The sequence below is a fragment of the Podarcis erhardii genome (assembly GCF_964252035.2).
Source record: "Podarcis erhardii genome assembly, chromosome: 4".
Lineage (NCBI taxonomy): Eukaryota > Metazoa > Chordata > Lepidosauria > Squamata > Lacertidae > Podarcis > Podarcis erhardii.
Window position 1 is genome coordinate 57,517,715 of NC_138508.1, and position 25,238 is coordinate 57,542,952.

The 25,238-nt window shown below is 41.7% G+C and overlaps 1 protein-coding gene across 2 annotated transcripts in view; it reads left to right on the top strand.

Moving 5' to 3' along the window:
* Positions 1-25,238, top strand: part of ABCG1 (ATP binding cassette subfamily G member 1) — a 48,651-nt gene that overhangs the window by 11,934 nt on the left and 11,479 nt on the right. For both annotated transcript variants that reach the window (XM_081859208.1, XM_081859209.1), the window contains exons 3-9: positions 14,656-14,773; positions 16,324-16,456; positions 19,042-19,092; positions 20,153-20,298; positions 21,432-21,555; positions 22,773-22,887; positions 24,921-25,069. In XM_081859208.1, coding sequence (XP_081715334.1) covers positions 14,656-14,773; positions 16,324-16,456; positions 19,042-19,092; positions 20,153-20,298; positions 21,432-21,555; positions 22,773-22,887; positions 24,921-25,069 — 836 coding nt within the window. The remainder of the gene's footprint in view (positions 1-14,655; positions 14,774-16,323; positions 16,457-19,041; positions 19,093-20,152; positions 20,299-21,431; positions 21,556-22,772; positions 22,888-24,920; positions 25,070-25,238) is intronic.

Genomic DNA, 25,238 nt, shown 5'->3' on the forward strand with positions numbered 1-25,238 from the left:
AGTCAAGAAAAGCCTGTCCTTATCATAGCAGGTGCATTGCAGCACAGGCGGCGCATGAGCCAGCTCTCTCTCACTCATGCTCGGTTACTGTCGGTCAATGCACGATAGTAACCTTGGATTGTGATGCTTGAGCAGCGAGGAAGCAGATGTTGGATTGGCTGCACTGTGGCTGTTGCTAAGATGAGAAAGAAAAAGAATGGGGAATATTAAGGACCGAAATCATTGCTGGGGGAAAGATGCATAGTTCTATTCTGTAAAAAGCATGTGAATTACGTAATCCACAAGTCGCCTTGGAGCCTGCGTTTTCAAACACAGCAGAAGTATTCGTTTCGTATACCCACATTTTAAAAAGGGAAATAAGCAGCTAGTCTGAACTAACTGCAGGAAGTAGAAACCCAGTACAGAGACACAATTTTAAAGCCACTCTTTCTGAATGGCACTTGATTAGTTTAATGGTTTTTTCTTCTTGTTATTGTTCTCGGAAAAACCACAAGATGCACCTTGTCTAAGAAAATTATTTTTCTTTGGTAAAAGGGGCACATGGTATTTTTAGCATCTGACCTGTAAAAACTGTGAGTCAGTGACTTAATTGGACATCATATTCTATCAGGGAGAGATGGAACGAGGGCTATATATTTCACAGATGCCTGTTCAGGTGCATTTCAGGCATGTGCAAATAGACATATTGTACTACATGGGTTTGTGGGTTTGAACCCTACATTGGACAAAAGATTCCTGCATTGCAGGGGTTTGGACTAGATGATCCTTGGGATCCCTTTCAACTTCACAATTCTGTTACAGTGGTACCTCAGGTTACATACGCTTCAGGTTACATACACTTCAGGTTACAGACTCTGCTAACCCAGAAATAGTGCTTCAGGTTAAGAACTTTGCTTCAAGATGAGAACAGAAATCGTGCTCTGGCAGTGCAGCAGCAGCAGGAGGCCCCATTAGCTAAAGTGGTGCTTCAGGTTAAGAACAGTTTCAGGTTAAGTACGGACCTCCGGAACGAATTAAGTACTTAACCCGAGGTACCACTGTATTCTATCCTATTCTATTATTCTATAGTTGTCTCAAAGTATAAGGACCTCCTTCACCTAGCCCTACTCCTGAAGATAAGACTTTACATAGGCCCTGCCATGATCTTGAGCAAACTTTTTCAGCAGGAAGCTGGTCCACTGTCCCTCAGACCTTGTGGGGGGCCAAACTATTTTTTTTTTGGGGGGGAGAACGAATTCCTATGCCCCACAAATAACCCAGAGATGCATTTTAAATAAAAGGACACATTTTACTCATGTACAAACATGCTGATTCCCGGACCATCTGCGGGCCTGATTTAGAAGGTGATTGGGCCGGATCTGGCCCCCGGACCTTACTTTGCCTATCTATGATCTTGAGTCTCCACTAATATTTAAGAAGGGGTAGGACTGCAGAGTCTCCCACAACAACCCTCAACTTCTCTCTTGCGAGTGCAGCATCTATCCTGCCCAGTCTCTTGTTCCTTGCCTTACCTCCCCTATGGGCTGCTCTTCTGCTATTTTACTAATTGTGGCCTAGACTCTGGCTCTAGCCCTCCTGAATGAACTGCACCCCGCTTCTCCCTTCCAAGTGGGACTGATGGGGCTGGAGTTGATGGGAATGGGATGGCGGGGAAGGACTTCGCCTCCACCACGGTAGGTTTCTTAAGGACATACTTTGCATTGCCCTGGAGTGAATGAAAGCTACTCTGTGGTGCAGAAGTGAAGAAAGAGGCCTGTTTCTTAGGTACACAGCAGGTTTTACTGTTCCCCATTGGTCTTGCAAACTGGCAAGAATTGAATGGATGTGTGTGCCTTGCGAAGGTAGTAAAAGTGTGTAGAAATGTAAACATGGAGGGAATCGCATCTGCCCCCCCCCCACTCCCAGCCTCCTGGTTTTTTAAGTTCCACCTACAATGGGATCTACATGCATATCTGACTGTGTGCACAGTCTCTGAACACATCCTCTAAACCAGGCATAGGCAAACTTGGCCCTCCAGATGTTTTTGGGACTACAACTCCCATCATCCCTGACCACTGGTCCTGTTAGCTAGGGATGATGGGAGTTGTAGTCCCAAAACATCTGGAGGGCCAAGTTTGCCTATTCCTGCTCTAAACCCTACAAAAGGTACGACTTTAGTTGTATTTTCTCATAACCATTGGGTTGTTGCAAAATAAAAGGAAATACAAACCGTACTATATACAGCCAACAAAGTGGGGGACAGGACAGGACTTCAGCCTATCAACTAACAAAATCATCATTAAATAACGCTCCCCTCAAACAGTGTCAGACTGAATGGTCCCTCATTAGTCAATTGTGGTTTGTGTGGGAAATGTTCTTCTGATTTATTTTATGCAGCAAATGTAAGAATAGTTACTTTACCTGTCACATATTTGTCAGAATCTGAAAGAAATAACACATTTTAATTCCATTAAGATTTTCAGGCAAAAATCTTCATTGCAGTGAAGTATATTTTTGGCAGTACAATAAATAATTATAGTCTACTTGACCACATTTACACAAAACAACTCTCTCAATAAGCGTGTGTCATTGTTTGTAAGAGGAGGACTGCAAATTCCTTCTTTAAAGAAACACACACCTGTAGAGACATCATGTCTGTGTTCCTTGCTGAAATGCTGGCACTTGAATCCAACCCTGGATGCTTGTGTTGTACGAATTAGCTGCAGAGTATAAACAGAGTGCAAACAAAATAAATAAGTAAATTAAGGCCAACAATGCCCCTTGGGGGTGAGGTGGAATACATACATTTTTATACTACAGCTCAGACCCACTGCTGTTCATTCACAGTACATTCAACTGGGGATATAAGCTCATTTATTTCATAAATGCAGAGGAAGAAACAATTATTTGGCGTACTTCAGAAAATTATGCATCATTTTCACCTCCAGCTAATTCTTCCCTTTCTCTTCACTCAGTTCTGCGAGTATAACTTAGGAACATTCAGGATTGTCTTACTCCAGAATCCAAGGAACCATTCTTTTAAATCAGAAACATTTGTTTCTAGTATTTCATAGCATTAATTTTTTTTCAAAAGTCCTGAATTCCTAAAATCATGGCAATAAAATTGTTGCCGTTTTTGTTATAATAAAAGAGGTTCTAGTGGCAAGGACAGCAATTACTTTGTACTCAGGTTGTTGTATTTGAAAACAGCAATTGGAGGAAGAAAGTGGCAATTTAACACCTTTTGGAGCATTAGTCTTTCAGCTAGATACCAGAGGAAGCAATTGAGAAAAGTTCAAGATTGAGACTATTACAAAATCAGAACAAACAGCATCTCTTGTGGTGTATCATTACATAACTGAATGTTTATCCCTGTACACAGGTCCTATCGAAAAGCATCCACAGCAAGTTTGGTGATTTTTAAGTCCATGGCATGAAAGGAACAGATATATTTCTATTTGTGGTAAAATATAAAACACAGAGTTTGCCTGATAAGGGCAACAGCTATGACTCCTTTAACTTTCAGATCTTCAGTGTCGGATCACTAGGAATGAGCTCAATCCATTTGTGTGGGTGCTTGATGTTTGTAGGAGACATGAATAGTGCATAGGGAAGTCACAGCTTGTGTACCAGTCAGGGTACACAAAGTCAATTCACTGTAGATGAGGCCAGATCAAGCAGCTAAAATCTAGGCAGAAGCTCTCTTCTATAGAAAACAGATAAAAACAGGACCTTGGATAGCTCCAAATGAGCCATACTGAGTGAAGCACAAGGAAGTGGAATATAGATGTTGTTCTAGCAGCAAGATAGTCATCTGAAGGTTTTTATAGGTTGACACCCCTGGCACCCTCTTGCATCCAAGAGTCAGGGTCATAAAAGGTTGCATCTAGTTCTTTGAGATCTTCCGGCTCATAGGGGAGGCCAGCAGTTTCCAGTCAAGCAACAGGACCTTGACCAATTCCAAGGGCCCCTGCTAAAACAGTTATGAAAGATAATTGTCCCTCCAGGTAGCTGGAGCCAACTGAAGTCTTATGTAGGCTGACCAGTCGTGTAGCAAGTAGGCTCTGTCTCTCTGGAGGAGCTGACTGGCTGGTTAAAGGGCCCTCACTTTGTTTCGTAGCCTTTGATTTCTGCACGGCTGGGGAGATAGAGGGACTAATCCTTGAGTTAGTGGCAGAGCCATGCCCTCTGGCTGGGAGAACTCTGAATAAGGTAATCATGGTTCTTCTCCTGAGGACATAGCCTGAACCTCATCAGAAGCCTATGGAGTACACTGCAAGGTGCTCGGATTGTAATCCAAGACAGGCTGGGACTTTGCCTTTGATTATTTGGGCATGATTGTCTTGGGATAAGTTCATTTACAGGACAAAACCATATATGAGTTCAGAGGGGTCTAGAACACGGAAAGTTTAGCCAACTGCCTCCCATGTTGCAGCAATCAGATGGATGATGTTTCTTACAGCTAGGAGACTAGAGTTCTGTTTGCTGCCTGGGGAAGAAAAGTAGAGCTTTTCCTGTTATCAACCCACTGGGCTTGAGTGAAATGGACTGAAACAGTGTATTTATGGGAACACTCAGAAGGAACTTCTTCTTGACAGAGCTCCAAAAAGTATCTACAGAGTTACATTAAAAAATCCTCAAGTCTGCCTTGCTTATCCAAAGAAATTCATTAGTGTTTTCTATCTTTGCGAACATGTACAAATACACCACATGGAGATCATTTGGTGCAATTAATTGCAGGGTCTATCATGCAAACTAGGAAGCCGCTTTACAAATGAGAATCAAGTAACATAATCTACCAGGACAGGACAGGCTGATTTGGAGGTGAGCCAGAAATGAATCTTCTCTCAGTTTTAACCTAAACTAACCTGACCTGGATTTAGACATACCCCATGAGGCAGAATTTCAGTAGTCAATGTGCTCTGGGTAGAAAATGTATGAATATTGTGATTATATACTTTTAGTTGTAGAGCTTTTTATTGTGTAATTCAATATCTTGCCTATGTGTGGAGTTTTTGTTGTTCTTTTGTACTGGAAGTATGAAAGAACATCTGTTTCTGGAAATTATTCAGTTCTTTGTTGCCATTCAGTTAGCCCTTGTAATAACTTAAAAAGAAAGGAGCGTGGAAAGTGTAAAGGGGAAGCTGAAAGTCCTCTCTGAAAAGGATGGGAATTTGGAAAAAGCAGTGCATTTTAATAATGGCCCTCAACCACAGTTTAATGTGTTTGGACAAAATTAATTTCTTGGATACAATTTGTCATGGACAAGATATTAATCTTAACTTGACAGACCCTTCAGAAGTTAATTGGCAACAGGTATGGGTAAAAATTCATCAGATCAAGTTATGAAGATACCAACCATTCACAAAATAGTGAAGACCAGCTTAAAGAAGTAAAGTGCATACTTTGGGATAACATTTTGCTTATGTTTGTTCAGATAAAATAGCATATTTGCAGTTCTAACAGGGAGAATTTTAAGCGAACTCAAAAGTTAAAAGGCAAAGGTTTTTGTGAATTTATAAACTATTGTGTAATATGCTGGGGAATAAAACTGATTATGTGGAAAGAATGACAATATGATGGAGGTCTAGGTCACTATGGTGGTAAAATAGCCACCCAGCCTTTTAAAAATGAATGCCATCTAAATAGTTTTGTGGTCCTCCTGGTCTGTTTGTTCTTCAGCTATTCCTACTACAGTATTAGCAAGAGAATTTTTTTCCTGATACCCAACAGGGAGGTAGCTCAGCAGCAATGTGTGATGGGCAGCAGTGATAGCTTTGTCTTCCTGGAACCTGATCATATGTCTGAAACAGGGGATATGAAAACTTCCCCTTTGAGATAAACTTAGTCATGTACTGTATTAGTTACCATGGGTTAAAGCTGTAATGCTGCTATTATTATTTACTAAATTTCTATATTGCACTTCATCCAAATATCACAGGGCAATTTACAATATAACCCCCCCCTCAAAATACATAACATAATAACAAACAAAAACAACACCTGCGCACACACAGTTTAAAATGCCATAGATTGTTTAATTAGCCAAAGGCTTGGGAGAAAAGGAATATTTTTGCCTGGTGCTTAAAGATATGTAACAAAGGCGCCAGATGACCTTCCTGGGGAGTGCATTCCACTTTAGACAGGTACTATATTCTCAAAAAAGTACAGTGGTACCTTGGAAATCAAATGGAATCTGTTCTGAAAGTCTGTTCGACTTCCAAAATGTTCAGAAACCAAGGTGCAGCTTCCGATTGTGGAAGCTGTGTCCGACGTTTGGGTTCCAAAGAACGTTTGCAAACCGGAACACTCACTTCCAGATTTACTTCATATTACTTTATCTACTTTATCAGTTGATATTAAACCAACATACTGAATGTAGGTTGTCTAGGATTTGAAAACAGATGAAAGTTCAGTATTCTCATGGTTGCTCAGTTTTTCAGTTTCCGAACTGCAGGAACAGTAAAAACCATCCTTCTAAAATCCACTTAATGCATTTTCTTTCTGCTAGCATTGATGTGTTCACTGTGTAGTGGGTTTCTGTTTAATGCTTCTACACATTTCAGAAGAAATTATGATGGCTAATTAGAATAGTTCAGGGATGTTTTAGCAGGTTCTGTGTTTAGTGTGTTGGCAGTGAAAATATTTTCATTCTGAGACTTCATTAATGCAAATAATCCAGAGGAGAGCTAAAAACGCTGTTGTCAATGCTCCAGGCATAAACAAAAAATCTGGAAGAAATCCAGATTGTTTCCACATTCATGGGAGGAATATTATTATTATTTTAGCATTCAGGAACACAGATGCTACTGTTACACTAAATTTTAGAGAAATTGTGCAAATTTGCCAGTTTCACCAGGCCTCTAGATTTTTTGTGTGTGTCTCTAGGCTAGGGATGAGTGAAAATATCAGTGTTGGTTTCTCTCAGTTTTCCCAATCACATTTTGATATGAGTCTGCAGTTTTCTTTTAAAATCCTCATGAAAACTACTCAGCATTTTAGTCTGGATATACACATTTTTGTATGCCGTTTAGCCTAGTATACATATTTTTGCAAAGCAATGCATTTTTGGATGCTATTTCCCCTGATCCATGAATTTTTATGATATATAATTGTGCATTGTTTCAGCAACTGCAAACTGAATTGAAGTTATTCCACTTCCCTACTCGAGGCCATTAGAAATGTTTTAGTGGTATTGTTACTAGTTGTAAAGGAAATAGTGTTAAGATGATAGTTGGATGGATGGATGGGTTTTCCATTGCTCCTCCCTGTAGCCCCATCCTCCCAGATGTTCTCCAGCAGGTTCCCCAAACCCTCCAGAACTGATTTGTGGGCACACAGGGAGCTGCAGAGAATGAGAGTGGAATGGGAAACCCCATTTCATTCATGGAAATCTATCCTGTTGGCAGGTTAGCACCATTGGATGTCAGCCTCTCTCTCTCTCTCTCTGTGTGTGTGTGTGTGTGTGTGTGTGTGTGTGCGTGTGTATGTATGTATGTATATATATATGTGTGTGTGTGTGTGTATGTGTGTGTGTATGTGTGTGTGTATGTGTATATGTATATGTATATGTATATGTATATGTATATGTATATGTATATGTATATGTATATGTAGTTTTGATTGGTGTGTGGCCTTGTTATGAACCCTTGAATATTTGGGCTTTAGCTCATAACAGAATCACAAAATCTAATCGGTGGCAGCTTGATTGGCATAGGCATATCTTTCTCCAGCCCCAGTATGTGTTCTACTGTTGTGTTTGTGAGTCATCCTTATGACCACAGGTGCCTGCCTTGTCTCTTTGTGTTAAGAGAGAGAGATCCTTCCAGGAAAGACTCCTATTCAAAAGCAAACGCAAGATCTTTTTTCTAACAATAATAACCTGCCAAATGTTTACATAAGGCTTGAATTGCTTGAAAAGAAGCTATTCTGTAAATTCACAGAAAAGATTAAAACAGTAAATCATGTAACTTCACCTCATCACTTTCCCCCTTATTTGGAGGCAAACAAACGCACAGAGCAAGACACATTCTGACTCATAATTCCTCAAACCTGTAGACCTGAAGCTTGCCATGTGGAATACATCCTTGAGTCACTTGCATGAAGCCTGGTGGGAGCAGGGTTATTATCGTTCATTGACCCATTTAAGAGGCTCTCTCTCTGCTCTGGATTGCAGGCACGTGGCTGTATCTACTTATATCTAGCTTTATGTTGCTTCTCACACAATGCCAGCACCTGCTTTTAAGAACCAGATCCTGACAAAGTTGTCTTATTGAAAAATTCATTTTCACAATCTTTTAAGACAACATTTAATGAAAATTATATCTGTGTAGGAGAATGGATCATTTTATTTTTTTAAAGCATGAAAGCTCGCTAATAATATTAAGAAGAATTTCAGTGTTATAGCTTTTTCTACGTCAAGCTTTCTTCTCCAACCACACAAGTCCAAGCCTACCAACTGGTTGTCTTTCTTCTGTAATGTTGGCATTAAAGAAACAAACCTTGGCAGTAGCTCATAGGAAACAAAGGATTGGTAGTATCAGAATTTATTTACACTTTACAAAGAAATGCATTGTGCTGAAATATAGACAACGTGCACTTTTTGTTTGCCACTTCAGGGGCAATGTGTGAAGTAGAGACTTGTGGATCTTAGTGTGGCAGTTTGCCTATCATAGTTACTCACAACCAAGACCCCAAACCATCTTTTGATCCTCATTTACAAGCAGACTTTGGTTTGAGAAAACCATAGTTTGCACCATTTGAACACCAGTTGGAAACAGACGTTACTCTTCACGTGTGGCGGAGTGGGGGGAGGAAATGTATGAGCTCAGCATTAACTCATTCATGATCTTCCAAATTAGGGTTTGGAGTGTTGTGCAATTGTGGCTGTTGTGTCAAGAGCATGTTGGTGACTTTTGGAAGGTTCCAGTTTGCCGTTGTTTGGTTTCTTTTCATTCTAATTGGTGAAGTTGTTGATAGTAGACTTTAGCTCCAAGTCAGAGGAGCTGGCTTATGAGAAGACTGAGGTGAAGGGAGATGGTCTCTGCTATCTCACCAAGAGGAATACCTGCACTGGGATAGATGGAGGTAGTCAAAAAGGTTAATGTACTGTTTAGCTCAGTGTTTCCCAACCTTGGGTCTCCAGCTGTTTTGGGACTTCAACTCCCATCATACTTAGCGAGCAAGACCAGTGGTCAGGGATGATGGGAAGTGTAGTCCAAACAAGCTAGAGACCAAAGGTTGGGAAACACTGGTTTAGCCGCAAATCCCTTAAGAGAGGAGTCAACAACCTTTTTGGACCAGGGGGTACATTTCAAATTTTGAATGTGTGCTGAGGGCTCCAGTTAGACTGTCATATTGTAGCTATTTATTTGGGATCAAGTCCCGTCAAACACAAAAGACTTCTGAACTTTTTGCTTCATAACATTTTTTCTAGGACTAGAGACTTAGTCTGCAGCGCTTTGCTGAGGGCACCAGTGAAAACCTTTGTAGGCACCCTGGCACCCTCAGATGGTGGGCTGGTGGCCCCTCTTTTAAATGGCTTAAGAAATAGTACCAGTAAAGTTATGGCCCGCTAGCCCCAAATTATGTGGTATTTTCTCTTCCTTTTGGGCTCAATCTGTGCTCTTACTAGTTTGTTGATTTTTGGATAACGTCAGCAAGATTACTGCTAAGAGAGAATTGCTGTAAAGAGAAGTTTAAAGAACTTCACACTTCCTAAGGAAATCTAAGTTGACGTACATACAACATACTAATACGGCAGTGATGAATTTGTGGTAAACGACTTGTAGTTGGGCAGGAAGCATGAGGTCACACCATCTGCTAAATGGCCAGCCACAAATGCTATAGTGTTAGGGGTCCAACTGCCTAGTGGGTTGTCACGTCTCATTAGTTTCTCTGAAGAAAAGCATTATCCAGTTATTAAATTTATACAATGAATAGGCTGCTGCTGGGGGGGGGGGGAGAGTACGGCATGCACAGCTTTAGAAAGATCCATAAACCTTACTTTGTAAAGACTTCCTTCTGTTTAACAACACAATGCAGTCTGTCAGATCTAATGCCTAGCTGAAATTTAATCCATGGCTCTGAGAGAACAATAAAGTTAAAGGGGTATATGAGAGTTTCTGGAATCTATATTTTAGTTAAATTAACAATTTAACTGCTTTCCCCCCCCCCCAGTTCATGCCATAGTTTCTTACCTGACTGATTCCTGCTTTTAGACAATGGTTCATATAAGTGCCTTGTGCTGTTATGCCAGAGATTTAGTTAAGAGATCAGTGCTTATAATCTCTCTCTAACTCCTTAGGCCACAGTTTTACAATAATAGTGTTTATCCCTTTGGAAATCGTATTTACTTCCTACACTTTTTGAGGAAACTTTCTCACAAGTTCCACATGTTTTTTATATTTTGGGACTCCATGATGGTGTCTTGAGATAGGATTGTTTTGTATACACATCATTTGATTAGGTTTTTCATTAACTGGTGAAGGCATTTTTGTAAAAGAGCATATATTGTGGAGGAAAGAAGGGCATCTCTTGGTGTCTCTTCTAGATCACAAATGGTGACTTGGTCAGCATAATTCCATTCCGCTACTGTTGTTTTGTTTTTAGCAATGCAAGGTATTCATTTTGTGCAGGTCTTAGACTTTTGCCCGAAAATTCTACCCCGACAGCACAGTGTTTATAATCGCAGGAAGCATGCAGTGCCAATATAGAATTTATGGGTCAACAGATTCTAAATCAGATTAGCCTCGAAATGTTCTGCAGCAGAGAAAGGCTCTAGTTCTTTCTGTGTCTGAATATTTTTAATCCTCTATGAGGGATTATAAGGGGCACAATGCTGGTATTACATAGATAACTAGTCTCTACTTGGTTGACCTTCATAGGCAACAAGACCTTTCAGCCATTTCCAGAAAAGAATAATGCATGCCATTGTGTTTTAGGGTCTCAGTAGCCTGAAATGCTCGTTAACAAAATCCAGTTCTTTAATTCATTTTGTACTCTTCCCCTTTAAAAACAATAAAATAAATGTTTTTACGCTTGGGTTAAATACTGTGGGGAGGCAGCAGTGTATACATTGCTTAATGTGGCTAGACCAGTTGTGAAATCCTGGGAAAATACAGTTACTTAATGTGGTAAGGCCAGTTGTGAAACACAGTGATGCAGGCAAAGGGAACCTGTGACCTACCAGAGGATGTTGCACTTCAGTTCCCATCATCCCTAGCAAGCATAGCCAATAGCCCAGGGATGATGGAAGTTGTAGTTTGTCTGTCTTTTTGTAACTTCCTTTCTCTCGAACTGGGATTCAAGACAGCTTACAACATTTTAAAAACATCAGTATAAAAGACAAGGTCATGAAAGCAAACTAGTTAAACACAATAGTTAAAAAATAAAGCACAATTAAAACTGGCACTGAGTTACTGATTGCCCTGATACCAGCCCAGTGGTCAATATCACTGGCACCTAGTTTTCAGTGGCCTACCTGAAAAAGAAGGTCTTAGCCTGCCAGTGGAGAGATAACAAGGAGAGAGCCCGTCAAACCTCTCTTGGGAGGGAATTTCACAGTATGGGAGCCGCCACAGAAAAGTCTGTCTCTTGTATCACCACCAGCTGTGCCTCTGATATTGATGGGACCGAGAAAAGATGCTGTGCTGGTCCCGGGGGGGAGGTTACCGTGGGGCGAGGTCCAGGACCTGGGTCGAGGGTCGGTAGTCTGTCCTCCACGGGCGAGGCGGGGTCCAAAGCGAGGAGCCGGGCAAGGACAGGAACTCTGGAGGAACAGGACTGGGTGCTGGCCAAAACAGCTCTTCAACGACGTTGCTCCCGCAACCTGGGACCGGGCTGACTAGCCTTTATCTTCTCTGAGGCCAGGGGCGGTCCTGGCCCCCAGGTGACCCACCCGCCTCTCCTGGCCTTAAGGCGAGCACTCCTCCTGGGAGAAACCAGTTCCCTCCACCTCTCTGCCCTGAGCCTCTGCAGCTCAGGAGAGGCCGAAGGGTTACTGGACCCAGGGGAAGACTCACCTTCCCCCGACAGGGCTGGGAGAGGCGCACCTGTAGGCAATGCGTCCTCTATCGCCTCTGGAGCCAGAGTGGATTCACCTGGTGCCTGCTCCTGAGGATCCGGCACAGGTGCAGGCGCTTCAGAATCAAGGCCCTGCCCCAGCTCAGATGGCCCTGGAGGCGGGGACTCCTGTGCAGGCTGGGATTCCTCCGGTTCAGCCTCTGAATCGGATTCCCAGGCCATCACAGATGCTCAGCTGAGGATCATAGCACTTGGACAGATTAGTAAAGGGAGATACAGATCTTTCGGGTATCCTGTGCCCCAGCCACATACGGCTTTATAGGTGATAACCATCACTTTGAATTCTGACCAGAAACAGACCAGTGGCCAGTTCTTTTCACAAGGAAGTAACATGCTCCCTGCAACTAGCCCCAGTGAGCAGTCTGGCTGCAGCATTCTGGGCCAGCTGAAACTTCCAAACATTTTTCAAAGGCACCTGCACAGAGAGCAATTTGCAGTAGTCCAACAGAGATGTAACTATGGCATACATCACCGTGGCCAGGTCTGACATGTCAGTAGTTTAGCAACATCTGGAGCACAGGTTCCCGCATACCTGCAGTACTGCCTGGATCCAAATTTCTATTTTTCTTTTTCTGCAGTTAAGTCATTTCCATCAAGCTAGTGACGTTTCCTGAACAATTGCTACATGTTCTCACCCAGCACACATTATTCTTGTTCGGAGGTGGACATCTCTGACAGCATTCATTGTAAACCTTCTTTCACACTGGCAGCTTAAACGCAGCTTGCGGGATGCACTTAAAGTTGCACCTTGACAAATAATTTATGATGAGCGCTTTTCAGTATGCAGTTGGTATTTTTTGAAAGGCGTGGATACGGAGTGACATTTTATCTTGCTTTCAACTCCTTTTCATACTGTGAAGATTCCTGGAAATCAGTGAGGCTTGCGTTTTGAACACTGTTCAAGAGACAAGTACATTGGAAACCTCTTACATGTTTGTCAAAATGTCTGTATAAACACAAATGATGGGGGTATAGCAGCTGGAGCAGTCTGCTAAAATCAATGCAGAAATTACAAGCAAACTCTAGGCCTTTTCTTTCAAATCTGGCTTTTCAATGGCTGATGAAGATGAAAAGGATTGACTTATTGAATGTCAAACTTGCTTTCTCACATTCACTTCCTGCGGTTCTGTGACCATAGCAGAGTCGTGCTGGATGAGACCAAGGGCCCATCTAGTTCAGCATCCTAGCCTGGATCTAGACACATCAAAGAAGTGTTTCAGTTTAAGTGTTGTATATTTAAACAGGGAAAACAGGTAGAAAAAAAACAAGACTCCATGTCGCCATCTGGTGGCACAGTGTAATACCACACATACCACACACATAAATCGCTTTTTCTTTACCAGTCTAGCTGAGCCTCTGTTCTCACAGCAGCAACTCAGTGCCATTGAGAAGCCCACAATCATAAGGACAGGAGTGCAATTGCATTCCCCCACTCATATTTTCCAGCAACTGGAATCCAGAGGCAACCTGCCTCTGATCCTGGAAGTTAAGAAGTAGCCATTGGTAGTATTCTCACCCATCAATTCGTCTAATCCCATTTTTAAAGCCATTTTAGATGATGGGCATCACTATATCCTGTGAATATCTTAGTTTCACTGTTTTATTTATTTATCATGTCATAAAATTTATGCACCACTTGATTGTAAAAACAAACAAAACTTACAGCGGTTTACAAAAAAAGAGACAAGGCAATACATTTTATCAATAAGAAGAATTAGAAACAATGATTTGAGACTTTCAAAAAGTTGAAATAATAAACTAAAAAGAGGTTAAAGCTCGCATCAACTTTCTAAATATCTGGGTAAGGTAAAGGGACCCCTGACCATTAGGTCCAGTCGTGGCCGACTCTGGGGTTGCTGCGCTCATCTCGCTTTATTGGCCGAGGGAGCCGGCGTTTGTCCTCAGACAGCTTCTGGGTCATGTGGCCAGCATGACTAAGCCACTTCTGAACCAGAGCAGCGCACAGAAATGCCGTTTACCTTCCCGCCAGAGTGCTACCTATTTATCTACTTGCACTTTGACGTGCTTTTGAACTGCTAGGTGGGCAGGAACATATCTGGGTAGGCTTGCCTAAATAAAGATGCTTTTAGCAGGCGCCAAAAGGAGTACGGTGAAGGCACTTGCCTGATGTCATCAGGCAGGGAGTTGCAAAGTGTAGGTGCTGCAACAACCTAATTTCTGCCTCTTAAACTACGAAGAAATAGATAAACAAAACCCAGAAAGGTGTAGCGTGCTTGAAATACCATGCTAAGACAACTCTACTAGGGAAAAGATCGTAGGTAATAAAATGGTAAAGAGCTTTTATTTACAACAAATAAATGTTCACTGTTTATGTTTTCCTTGTAAGATTTTTTCAAGAAAATGGAAAAATACAGAGAAGATCTCTCCGCAGTGCATAGTTTTATTACATATTGAATATCAAACCAAGCACTTAAATTGAGGCTACCTGACAAGGGCTAGCTTGTGTAGAGACTAGCGACATCTTGAGTCTTAAATCAATCTTGGGATGCAAGTACTTCAGATTCTAATCGGCTAGAATGACTAGGAAGACGTGGGGTAAACTTCTAAACATTGCACCACCTTCTTTTGCAGGTTTCAAGACCTTGTTGAAAGGAATTTCAGGAAAGTTCAGCAGTGGAGAACTTGTGGCCATTATGGGTCCTTCTGGAGCTGGAAAGTCAACTCTCATGAACATCCTGGCAGGATACAGGTGAGTGAGGGCAACGGTCAATTCCCACATTATGTTGTTTAGATATAACTAATTTTAAGTGTGCAGCTAAACTTGTAATATGTGAGATGACAAACATGTGCTTGTAAACGTATGTAGAATGCATTTATGCCCACTGGAAAACCAGAATTGGCTGCACCTTCTTTGTCATATTTATTCACTGTCACAAACTTGCATTTGCTGCCAGGGACACTGGTGGCACTGTGGGTTAAACCACAGAGCCTAGGACTTGCCGATCAGAAGGTCGGCAGTTCAAATCCCCGCGACGCGGTGAGCTCCCGTTGTTCAGTCCCAGCTTCTGCCAACCTAACAGTTTGAAAGCACGTCAAAGTGCAAGTAGATAAATAGGTACCGCTCCGGCGGGAAGGTAAATGGCATTTCCGTGCGCTGCTCTGGTTCAGAAATGGCTTAGTCATGCTACCCACATGACCCAGAAGCTGTCTGAGGACAAACGCCGGCTCCCTCGGCCAATAAAGCGAGATGAGCGCAGCAACCCCAGAGTCGGCCACGACTGGACCTAATGGTTAAGGGTCCCTTTACCTTTACCTTATAATACATAGAAGAACCTTAGGTCTAATCCTTGTTCTTAAGCAAATATTTCACCTTGTATTTATAAAACATATTTTTTTAAAAAAAGCCTTAATACATATCAGCAACACTGTTGCTCAAACCTGCTCCTGCAGATTTGGATTCCCTGGTTTAAAGTCTACAAGTGTTTTGATAAGACAAATATTTTCACTCATTGTGCTGCATGATTGAGAGAACTCCAGAGATTTAGAAGTAAATACTATGCCACCTGCTCCGAGGGCTGATTTGCTCATTGCAGTCTTCTGAATGTAGGACTTGTCTACAATCTTATGATTTACAAAACAGCCTTGGAGCTCTCGGTGAGTCAGATGAGTGAGTGAGATCACTTCACACATTGTGTTTACTTGCATCTGCAGAAGCATAATTGACTTGCATGTCTTTTTTAAAAAAATGTAAAGTGCACATAGGGGTAGGAAACAAATTTGGTTCAGTTCACCTTTAAAGGCAAACCTGCCTAATTCACACTTTAAGAACCAAAGAATAGCTATCCTTCAAAATTTACACGTCTCCTAATTTGGGAATGGAATTTTCTAGCCAAGCAATGTTTACAAAAATGTAGAGTGCATAATCATTAACATGATAGTGAGAATACCATAACAATGCATTGTATTAGGGGAAATCACTTGCAAAAGTGAGTGCATTAGTCAAATCTGCATACTTACATAAGGCTAAATTTGCATCAAAATGCAGATGAACTTCCATGAGGATTTTTTTTAATGAAAATTGATCATTTTACTACAAATTCATAAAATATTATATGCATAAAACTGGCAAATTTGTGCAGAAATGTGGAGAACAGAATTCAAGACTGAAAAATGGGAAACAGAGAACTGTATTTGACAAATAAGTCAGTCCCTAAGTGCAAGCCAGCCCTTAGCTTTGTCTCCCCCTAAAGGATGTGAAGGAAAGTTTCATGCTCTTTTTCTTTTCTTGACCAATTTCAGAGAGACTGGGATGAAAGGAGAGATCCTCATCAATGGACAACCCCGTGATCTGCGCTCTTTCCGCAAAGTGTCCTGTTACATAATGCAAGATGACATGCTACTTCCACATCTTACTGTCCAAGAAGCCATGATGGTAATTGAACCATATTCCACCTGAACTTCCCCATGACTGTGGCTTCAGGACTGCTTGATCCTTTATAAGGCTTAACCCTGTGTGCTGTTACCCTGACAAACCTCTTTGCAGGCTTAAGTGCCGCAAAGTGAAGCAGTCTGTAGACTTGATCACTGTGCTCTTGCCTTGGAGCAGGCAATGAGAAGTTTGTTTTATAGCTCAAAGGAAGAAGTCCCATTTTATTCATTATTTACCGTACTTCTAAACTGTCCTTCTTCAAAATAATTCCCAGAGCGCAAGCATTAAATAAGCAATCAATAAAACACGTCTGAAATGATAAAACCTTGATCAAGACTTTCCAGAGTGGTTAACAAACATTAAATAATTAAAGAAATACAATTAAGATTATAAAACCTAGGGAAAAGGTCATCAATCAACATGTCTAAAAACCCTCATGAACAGTAAAACAATAAAAAACAGCAGGCTTTCATCAAACAAACAAACAACCCTAGGACCAGTGCTTTTTTTCTGTGGGGACGCAGGGGTATGCATACCCCTAAACATTTTATGAATCTTTGTACTTTTGTCCATTTACTGTATTTATTTCCCCCGAATTGAACTATAAAATGGAGGTTTTATTGAGTCAAAATGAGAGTACCCCTAAACATTTTTTAAGGGGGGGGGACACTGTCTGGGACATTGTGCATTGGTAGAATTTAATTGGATTTTCCAAAGGCCTGGGTACCAGAAGCCCAGTAATGTGATGACTGTCCACGCCTATAGGGAACCACTATTGTGACTATAGGTGCAGGCTGATGATCAGAGCAACACTGCAAAGAAGGCCTTCTCCTTCCACTACCATCCACAACAGGGCAATGAGAAGCGCCTCACTTGCCTTTTTCACTTCGTGGAGGGGATTCAGAAGAGAATTTGTGAGGAAAAATAGATAGATACCGTATCCATATTTCTTTTTTTAAGAAAAGAGCCTGAGTTACAAATCTGTATTATTAAAGGGCTGGCCATCCATTACTCTGCACCCCTGCTTTTCAATTCTGGAAGTCACTTGTTTACACACAGAAGATACAGCTGCAGTATATAAAGCAAAAACACATTAATACTCTAATGTGCATAGAAAGTGTGGCTCCCTGTATAGAAGAGCCTGTCTTGCCAGTGGCAGGTCTTTGAAATATCCTTTCCAGCCTGATGCATCTAACTAAAGCTTATCTCCCTGTGATTTCAGTTTAATGATAGTCCAAGGTCTTTGGGAACGACCAAAATACACGCTCCTTGCCTCTTCCTTCACTTCCCTCTCAACAAGGCTGCTTGTTCCATAAACAAACACTGGGCTAGGAGGCAAAGCCAGCCGCCTTTGGCCTAGTGCCAGAGAGGCTGATCTGAGCTGACAAATCTAAAAATGTCCGCTGTCCAGGCTTCTGTGAAATCCACTTGGCAGTTTTGTGCAGAGACCTGAAGAGCGTTCAGTTACAGGGTCAACTGCTCTGGGATGGCCTGGTCAAATACAAGCTACTCATTTTTCCAGCGAATAAATGCATTATTATATTGAGGACCTTTTGGGAAAATATTTATTTAAATGTTATTTAAACATACCTTCTAGGATCAAAAGATTCAGAGTAGTTCTTTTTTTAATTGCAGCTGCCCAAAGGAAAAAAATAAATAAAACAAATCTGCTGCTATTGGCCACTGTTTTTGCTTTGTCAACACCTTCATGTGTTCTTTGCTATGTCAGAGGCAGTAGGTCTCTGAATACCATTTGCTGGGAATCACAGGTGGGAAGAGTGCAGTTGTGTTCTGGTCCTGCTTGCAGGCTTCCCAGAAGGCATCTGGGTGGCCACACTGAGAACAGGATGCTAGATCCAGCAGGCTCTTAAGTCCAAGTGTCTTTGTGTGATTACCCACCCACTGTTTATTCAGAAAGCAATTCATTGACTCAAAGATCAGAACTCTGAAACTTCCTGGTTCTTAGAGAGACCAGGAAATTGCAGGGAGGGAGACATAAAGAGGGTCTTCTCGTTGAATAAAAATATGGACTTCCTCCTTAAGTTTAAATACAATGGGGGCCTATGTAAGATGTTTACATGAGTAAACCTTACCTTTCCATAGCAACTTGAGTCAAGCTGAACCAAGTTATAGTCTGGAGGGATGAGAGGTGTACATGGTGTGTTATCAATTTGTTCTCCTCTCTCATCAAACTGATTTCCAATCTTCCCAAGTGTGCCATTCGTGCAACTCTCTTCTTCCTAAGGTTTGTCTGATCATGAGAAACGATTTAAATACAGAGTCAAGGAGGAAAAGAGGTGGTAAAGGACTCTTGCTGGATTGCACTTCCTCAAGACAGAAGCATTGCTTGTTTGAAAAGCATTCTAATCTCAAAGGCATCCTGTGTATAGGAGCTTCAATTATCTAAGAGAAGGCTCCGAATTAAGCCACATCTGCACTATACATTTAAAGCAGTATCATGTCACTTTAAACAGTCATGGCATCCCCCAAAGCATCCTGGGAACTGTAGTTAGTCAATCATGTTGATAGTTGATGGAGTCTTCAGAGATGAGTGTCTAACAAGGAATATGTTTGGCCTAATATTTCAGGTATCTGCTCATCTGAAACTTCAGGAAAAAGATGAAGGCAGGAGGGAAATGGTATGTATAGTACTTTGCTCAAGGAATAAATGAAACATACTGAATATTTTTAATGTAATTGTGAAAACTGAGCTAAAAATTAGTTCCTCCTTGCTTGTGGGGGGATGAAATATGTATGCAGCACTCTTTATATCAGTAACAAAGGAATTTAGGATATACTATTGGAATTTTGTGCTTTTTGGGGTGAGGGCAGATTGAAGACATGCTTATTAAAAAGAAGCCCCAGCTGCTTGCCTACCATTTATAGGACCAGAAGTTAATGGTTAAATTTCACTCAATGTAAGAATAAAAGAGGAAAGAAAAATATGTTGAAAGTACTCATAGGAATGTTCAGACAATTATAAGGATACTTCATTTAACAGCTGGATATTATATTTTAGCTAGATTTGCAGCTCAGCTTTTGATCTTGTATAGACAGCAGTATAAATAGTTGTTTGGGGTATGTGGCTGAAAGGAAATTCCTTGTTGTAGAGACCGTCGCAAACAGTGAGTTAAAGAGATTGCACTGATGAACGTTCCCAAATCGAGCAGGACTGAACTCTCCACACATCAACTAATGGGTGGGAGGGGTTCAATCCTGCTTGCTGCAGGGATTGGCTCATGCAGCTGATCCAGACACATCTCTACCTGCCCCACACCTGACATCAGATATGACATCTGCTTTTTTTGGTTTTTGAAAATTGCCCCAGCGGACCAAACAGGGGGTCCTGATTTGGTCTGCAGGCTGGAGTCTCCCCGCCCTGTTGAATGTGGACAGCACTTGTGAAGACCCTTTGAAATACCGTATTTTTTGCTCTATAACTCACTTTTTCCCTCCAAAAAAGTAAGGGGAAATGTGTGTGCGTCTTATGGAGCGAATGCAGGCTTCGCAGCTATCACAGAAGCCAGAACAGCAAGAGGGATTGCTGCTTTCGCTGCACAGCAATCCCTCTTGCTGTTCTGGCTTCTGGGATTCAGAATATTTTTTTCTTGTTTTCCTCCTCCCAAAACTAGGTGCATCTTATGGTCTGGTGCGTCTTATAGAGCAAAAAATACGGTACTTTGTTGTCCCTCATTTCAGGTAAAGGAGATCCTGACAGCTCTGGGTTTGCTGTCCTGTGCCACTACGAGGACCGGAAGTCTTTCAGGGGGGCAGAGAAAGCGTCTCGCTATTGCTTTGGAGCTGGTGAACAACCCGCCAGTTATGTTTTTTGATGAACCTACCAGGTAATTTGTATTCCAACCTAAAGATGGTATCATCATCATCATCATCATCATTATTTAGTGCATGGCTTGCAGTACCACATTGATCCATGGCCCACCCTCCAAGGGTCATGTGGTAAAGTGCATGGGGCCAAGGCAGAAAACCAATACTTTAAAAAAATTAAATACTTGATTGCTAGAATGCATGTAGTAGATTATTATTTCCTCTTATTCTTTCATCTTTTATCCAAAGCCAATCCCTTCCCTTCATTAATCCCCACAACCCATTCTGGTTTTAGTTTATTTAAAACTGATTATCATTCAATCTAATTATTCCTTCTTCCATCCAAAGGTAGTTCCTTCGCTTCCTTAATCTCCCCACTCCTGAACTCTTTCTGTTTTTATTTTATTTCATGTTTTGCTTTGTTTATATGGTTCCAGTTCTACTTCCTCCATTCCACCCCCACCCCCCAAACTCCTAACAAGGAATTTTATGTGCTCACCAGTACCTTTTAAAGTAGAGGTCTATCATGGATGCTTTAGTTAAGATTCCTGCATTTCAGGGGGTTTCAACCAGATGACTGACCTTACAATTCTATGGTTCAATATACAATATGATGCTGACTTCACTAGTTCTGATTCTGCTGATTGCTGACAGTTGGTGCCATTGTCTCTGGCTGCCAGTGCATTACAGGGAACTTCCAAGCAGTGCTGTTAATAGGGCACACAGAAGTTGCAATGCAGAACCAAAAATGTGGTTTCCCAGGGCTTGGGAACCCTGAGCATATAAAACAGAAGCTCACAGTGGCAGCCATAAGTGTACTGAGATGTGCAAGGTCCCAGATCCTTTGAAAACTAGGACGTATATTGTTGGCCAACAGGTGCAAGATACGAAAAGCTGAAAGTGAGATGGAGCGAGAAGGATGCTTTAGGGAACAGAAGTCATTAAGATGTTAAGAGCAATCTTGTAGCTGCTAAACTAAAATGTGAAAAACCAGGGAGAGCCAATGGTGGTAGCCAGTGCAGCTCATTGGAAATGTCTCCTCCTACCCAAACCCTGTTGGGATTGTGGAGCTTCTGTTCTTTTAATTCAAAGGGGCTATTATGAACATCAGCGAGTGAAAAAAACAAGCCTGACAAACTCCTTTTCTTCCTAGCGGCCTGGACAGTGCATCCTGCTTTCAAGTCGTCTCCTTGATGAAGGCTTTAGCACAGGGTGGTCGGTCCATTATCTGCACTATACACCAGCCCAGTGCCAAACTCTTTGAGCAATTTGACCAGGTACTTACTTTGATTTCTTTTTTGCCACACGCATGGATGTATAAAGAGTGCACTCACAGCTGCATCTAATTTCCTAGGCCACAATACTGTATCTGAGATCTCATTGCACTGACATACAGATAGAATAGCTTCCCAGTCTCGCTTCATGGCCAAGAGTATGTATTTTTCCTCTCTCTTTTCCTCACTGCATAAGCTTCATGTGAGGCTGATGCTGCACATCAATCTCAGTGGTATCTATGCTGACTGGCAGTGGCATTCCAGAGTCATTCAGAGAGGGGGCTTCCCCACCCCTATCTGGATGGAAAGAAGATGCACTCCCACAGAACCATGGCTATTCTGTGCTGAGGTGGCCTTAAAGGCAGTTCCACTCCACATATACTCACGAAATTTTGCTACCTCAGAAGTTCCTCTGGGAGGCTGCTTGTTTGAAAATGCCTGCATGTCGACACCCCCTTTTTATATGGAAACCTTGTGTGTCACAGAGAAGTCAATGGACTGATAGGCTGGATCTTGATGGTTCCTGGGGATCTATTCACACAGAGAACCTAACGTACACCACCCTGGAGGTGATTTTCATGATCACGGCAGCACATTTTTCAGTCATTCCAGTTGGGAAAAATTGCTTCCAAGGAGCCACAGCTGGGATTGGGTGACACTTTAAAGTGCTCTGAGGGCCTCATTAAACATTATCTGCCAATGCATGCAAATAAACCCCAACATGACTGCAACTCCTTTGCAAGGGAGGGAGCAGTTTACAGCAGAGTCCCTGGCAGAGGGATCCATTGTATCAGGACTGTGCTGCAGAATGCACCTACAATGAAGTATTAGTCTGGAGGGGCCCTCAGCGGAAAGCAAGAGAAGAATGACAATTATAGAATCAATTTGCTCGGTTACTCCTCTTTCTTTGATGGTTTCATGTTCAGCCTGTTTTCCACTATGTGTCTGAAGACAGAGTTTAGTAGATAAAAACCCTTCATGTGTTTTCCAGAAGTGAAGGCCTCAGAGTTGAGACTACTTACTTCTGAGAAATCACATTGCTTCCTGATAAGTATACTAAAATCCCTCGGACGTTGCTGTGTCGCAGTGTCCTTTGATTTAGACTCTTAGCAAGGAATCTTGCTACTTTCCCCTCTGATCAGATAGTGGTTTACTGAATAGGTTTACAAGGCAGCCAGTCTCGAGTATTATTTATCATTTGTTCTTTTTCTTTCTTTCAGCTCTATGTCTTGAGCCAAGGGCAGTGCATTTACCGTGGGAAAGTGTTAAACCTAGTCCCTTACTTGAGAGATTTGGGTTTAAATTGTCCAACGTACCACAATCCAGCAGATTTTGGTGAGCAAATGGAATGATTTCTTGGTTGTGCTTATTTGTTTTTGTTTTGAACAAGCTATTGAGAGCAAAACGGAAATTTATTTTTAATATATGTCATAAAATGATAAACTCTTTCTTGTTAAATCACACCCTCTAGTGGTAGGCAAGCATGCTGAACTCAGCACATGAATAAGTTCTTAGAAATGAAAAATTGGGGTGCAGGCAATGCCATGTCTTGTTTCCTACCATCATTTCCCCAGAACAACTGAAATGATTTTAAAAATCTGAATTACCTGAAGTTCTTCCTTCTGTTCAATAGAAAAATCCAAGAAGTCCAGTTTTATTTGAATTTTGAAACCGTAGTGGCTGGACTTGCTAATAAATTTGGTATTTTAAAAGTTTCAAACTGATTTACCATATTTCAAAAAGTGAAAATCCGGAGATTTTTTTGGGCAAAGTTGTTGAGGTGGGGTTGTTTTTTTTGGGGGGGGGGGACATTTTTTAACTATTTCTGAGGAAAATCATCAAAAATGACACTACCGACATGGGCGACCATATGTCCAGATTTTCCCAGACATTTCACCAATTTACACCTGTTTGCAACTGCAGTATTCCGGACGTATGGCAACCCTACATTTCATCAACGTATAAAGTAAAGGTAACCAAATAAATGTCAGGGGGTGTTCAATGATAATTATTTAATTAGTGGACAACCCTATACAGTAGTACTTCGGGTTACATATGCTTCAGGTTACATACGCTTCAGGTTACAGACTCCGCTAACCCAGAAATAATACCTCGGGTTAAGAACTTTGCTTCAGGATGAGAACAGAAATTGTGCTCCGGCGGCACGGAGGCAGCAGGAGGCCCCATTAGCTAAAGTGGTGTTTCAGGTTAAGAACAGTTTCAGGTTAAGAACGGACCTCCGGAACAAATTAAGTACGTAACCAGAGGTACCACTGTATATTACAATCATATGGGTCTGGTCTTACAAGGTGTTACACTTACTTAGTCCTGCGATTAAGCCTATAACATATTTCGAAGCTGTTACAATCACTGTCCTGACTTCTGCAACCTGTTGCACCTGGATGTTTTGGACTACAGGATAATGGCAACTGTAGTCCAAAACATTCGGCGGGCACCACACTGGGGAAGGAGGCAACATGCTTTAAGCTACTTCTATAGTCCAGCTTTCATCTAAAGTGCCAGTATAGTGTGTACTGCATGTCTGAAGAGCAGGTGACCTTCTGCAGGAACTGTCTAATAATCTTAGTTTGCCCTATGATGTTGCACATGGAGTGAACATACTGGGGTGTGTAGCTTACAGAGTTGCAACCCCTGCCCCTATCATGCGTTCATCATAACTTATGAACAGGCTGCATTGTATTCATATTGTATCTCTGCATGCAACCCGTGACCTGCATTTCTTCAGAAGTAAAATATCACGGGTTTAGATGCTACAAGCATTTCCATGTCCCAGAAACCTGCTATGACCATGGAATTGTTGAATTTCTTAGATTTCCATGGCTGGATTTTGTTCCAAAATTTTGTACTCTCTGAAATAATTTCAGGATGCAGTTTCTGCGTCCCAGATGCAATTGTCTTTCATAGTGCTTTAATAGCAATAGCAGGGGTTAATATCTCTTAAGATGTTGAACTTCAACTCCCACCAATCAGCAGTGGTCAGGAATGATGGGATTTGTAGTTCCAACAACATCTGAAAGAGCACAGGTTCCCTATTTCTGCTGTACAGTTTTGTTCCCCCCTGTGGAACACAGTTTACCATCCTCAGAGGTCCAGTAGGATAGAAGCCTCATCTAAAATAATCCTGAGTTCAGTATCTGTTGTAATCTAGAGCCCACTTTCTCAAATGCATGGAGTATTGAGATAGCTATTGCTAGCCTTTGAACTTTAGGGCCCACCATTTACACAAATGTGCAAAAATATCTCTGCACCCACTTCTGAATATACCTGCCAGCTGAGATTGTTTTGTGCCTTTTCCATGACTATTTCACATGGAGGTGGATAGAATGATTCTTTTCTGTTCTGTTTAGTGATGGAAGTTGCCTCCGGAGAGTATGGAGACCAGAACAGTCGTCTAGTAAGGGCAGTCCGAGAGGGAATGTGCGATGCCGATTTCAAGAGAAACTCTGGGGGAGAAAGTGAACTTAACCCTTTCCTATGGCACAGACCATCTGAAGAGGTAATTTAGATGAAAATTGTTACTTTAAGTGGCTGCAGAAAGGGGATCAAGCTAATTGCTACAGCCCTTCAAACGCCTTGGGGGGGGGGCTCAATGCTACTGACATAAGCCAGAAATAAGCAATTCAAGAATGGCAATTCTGCATCATGGTTGGTGCCATTGCGTCAAG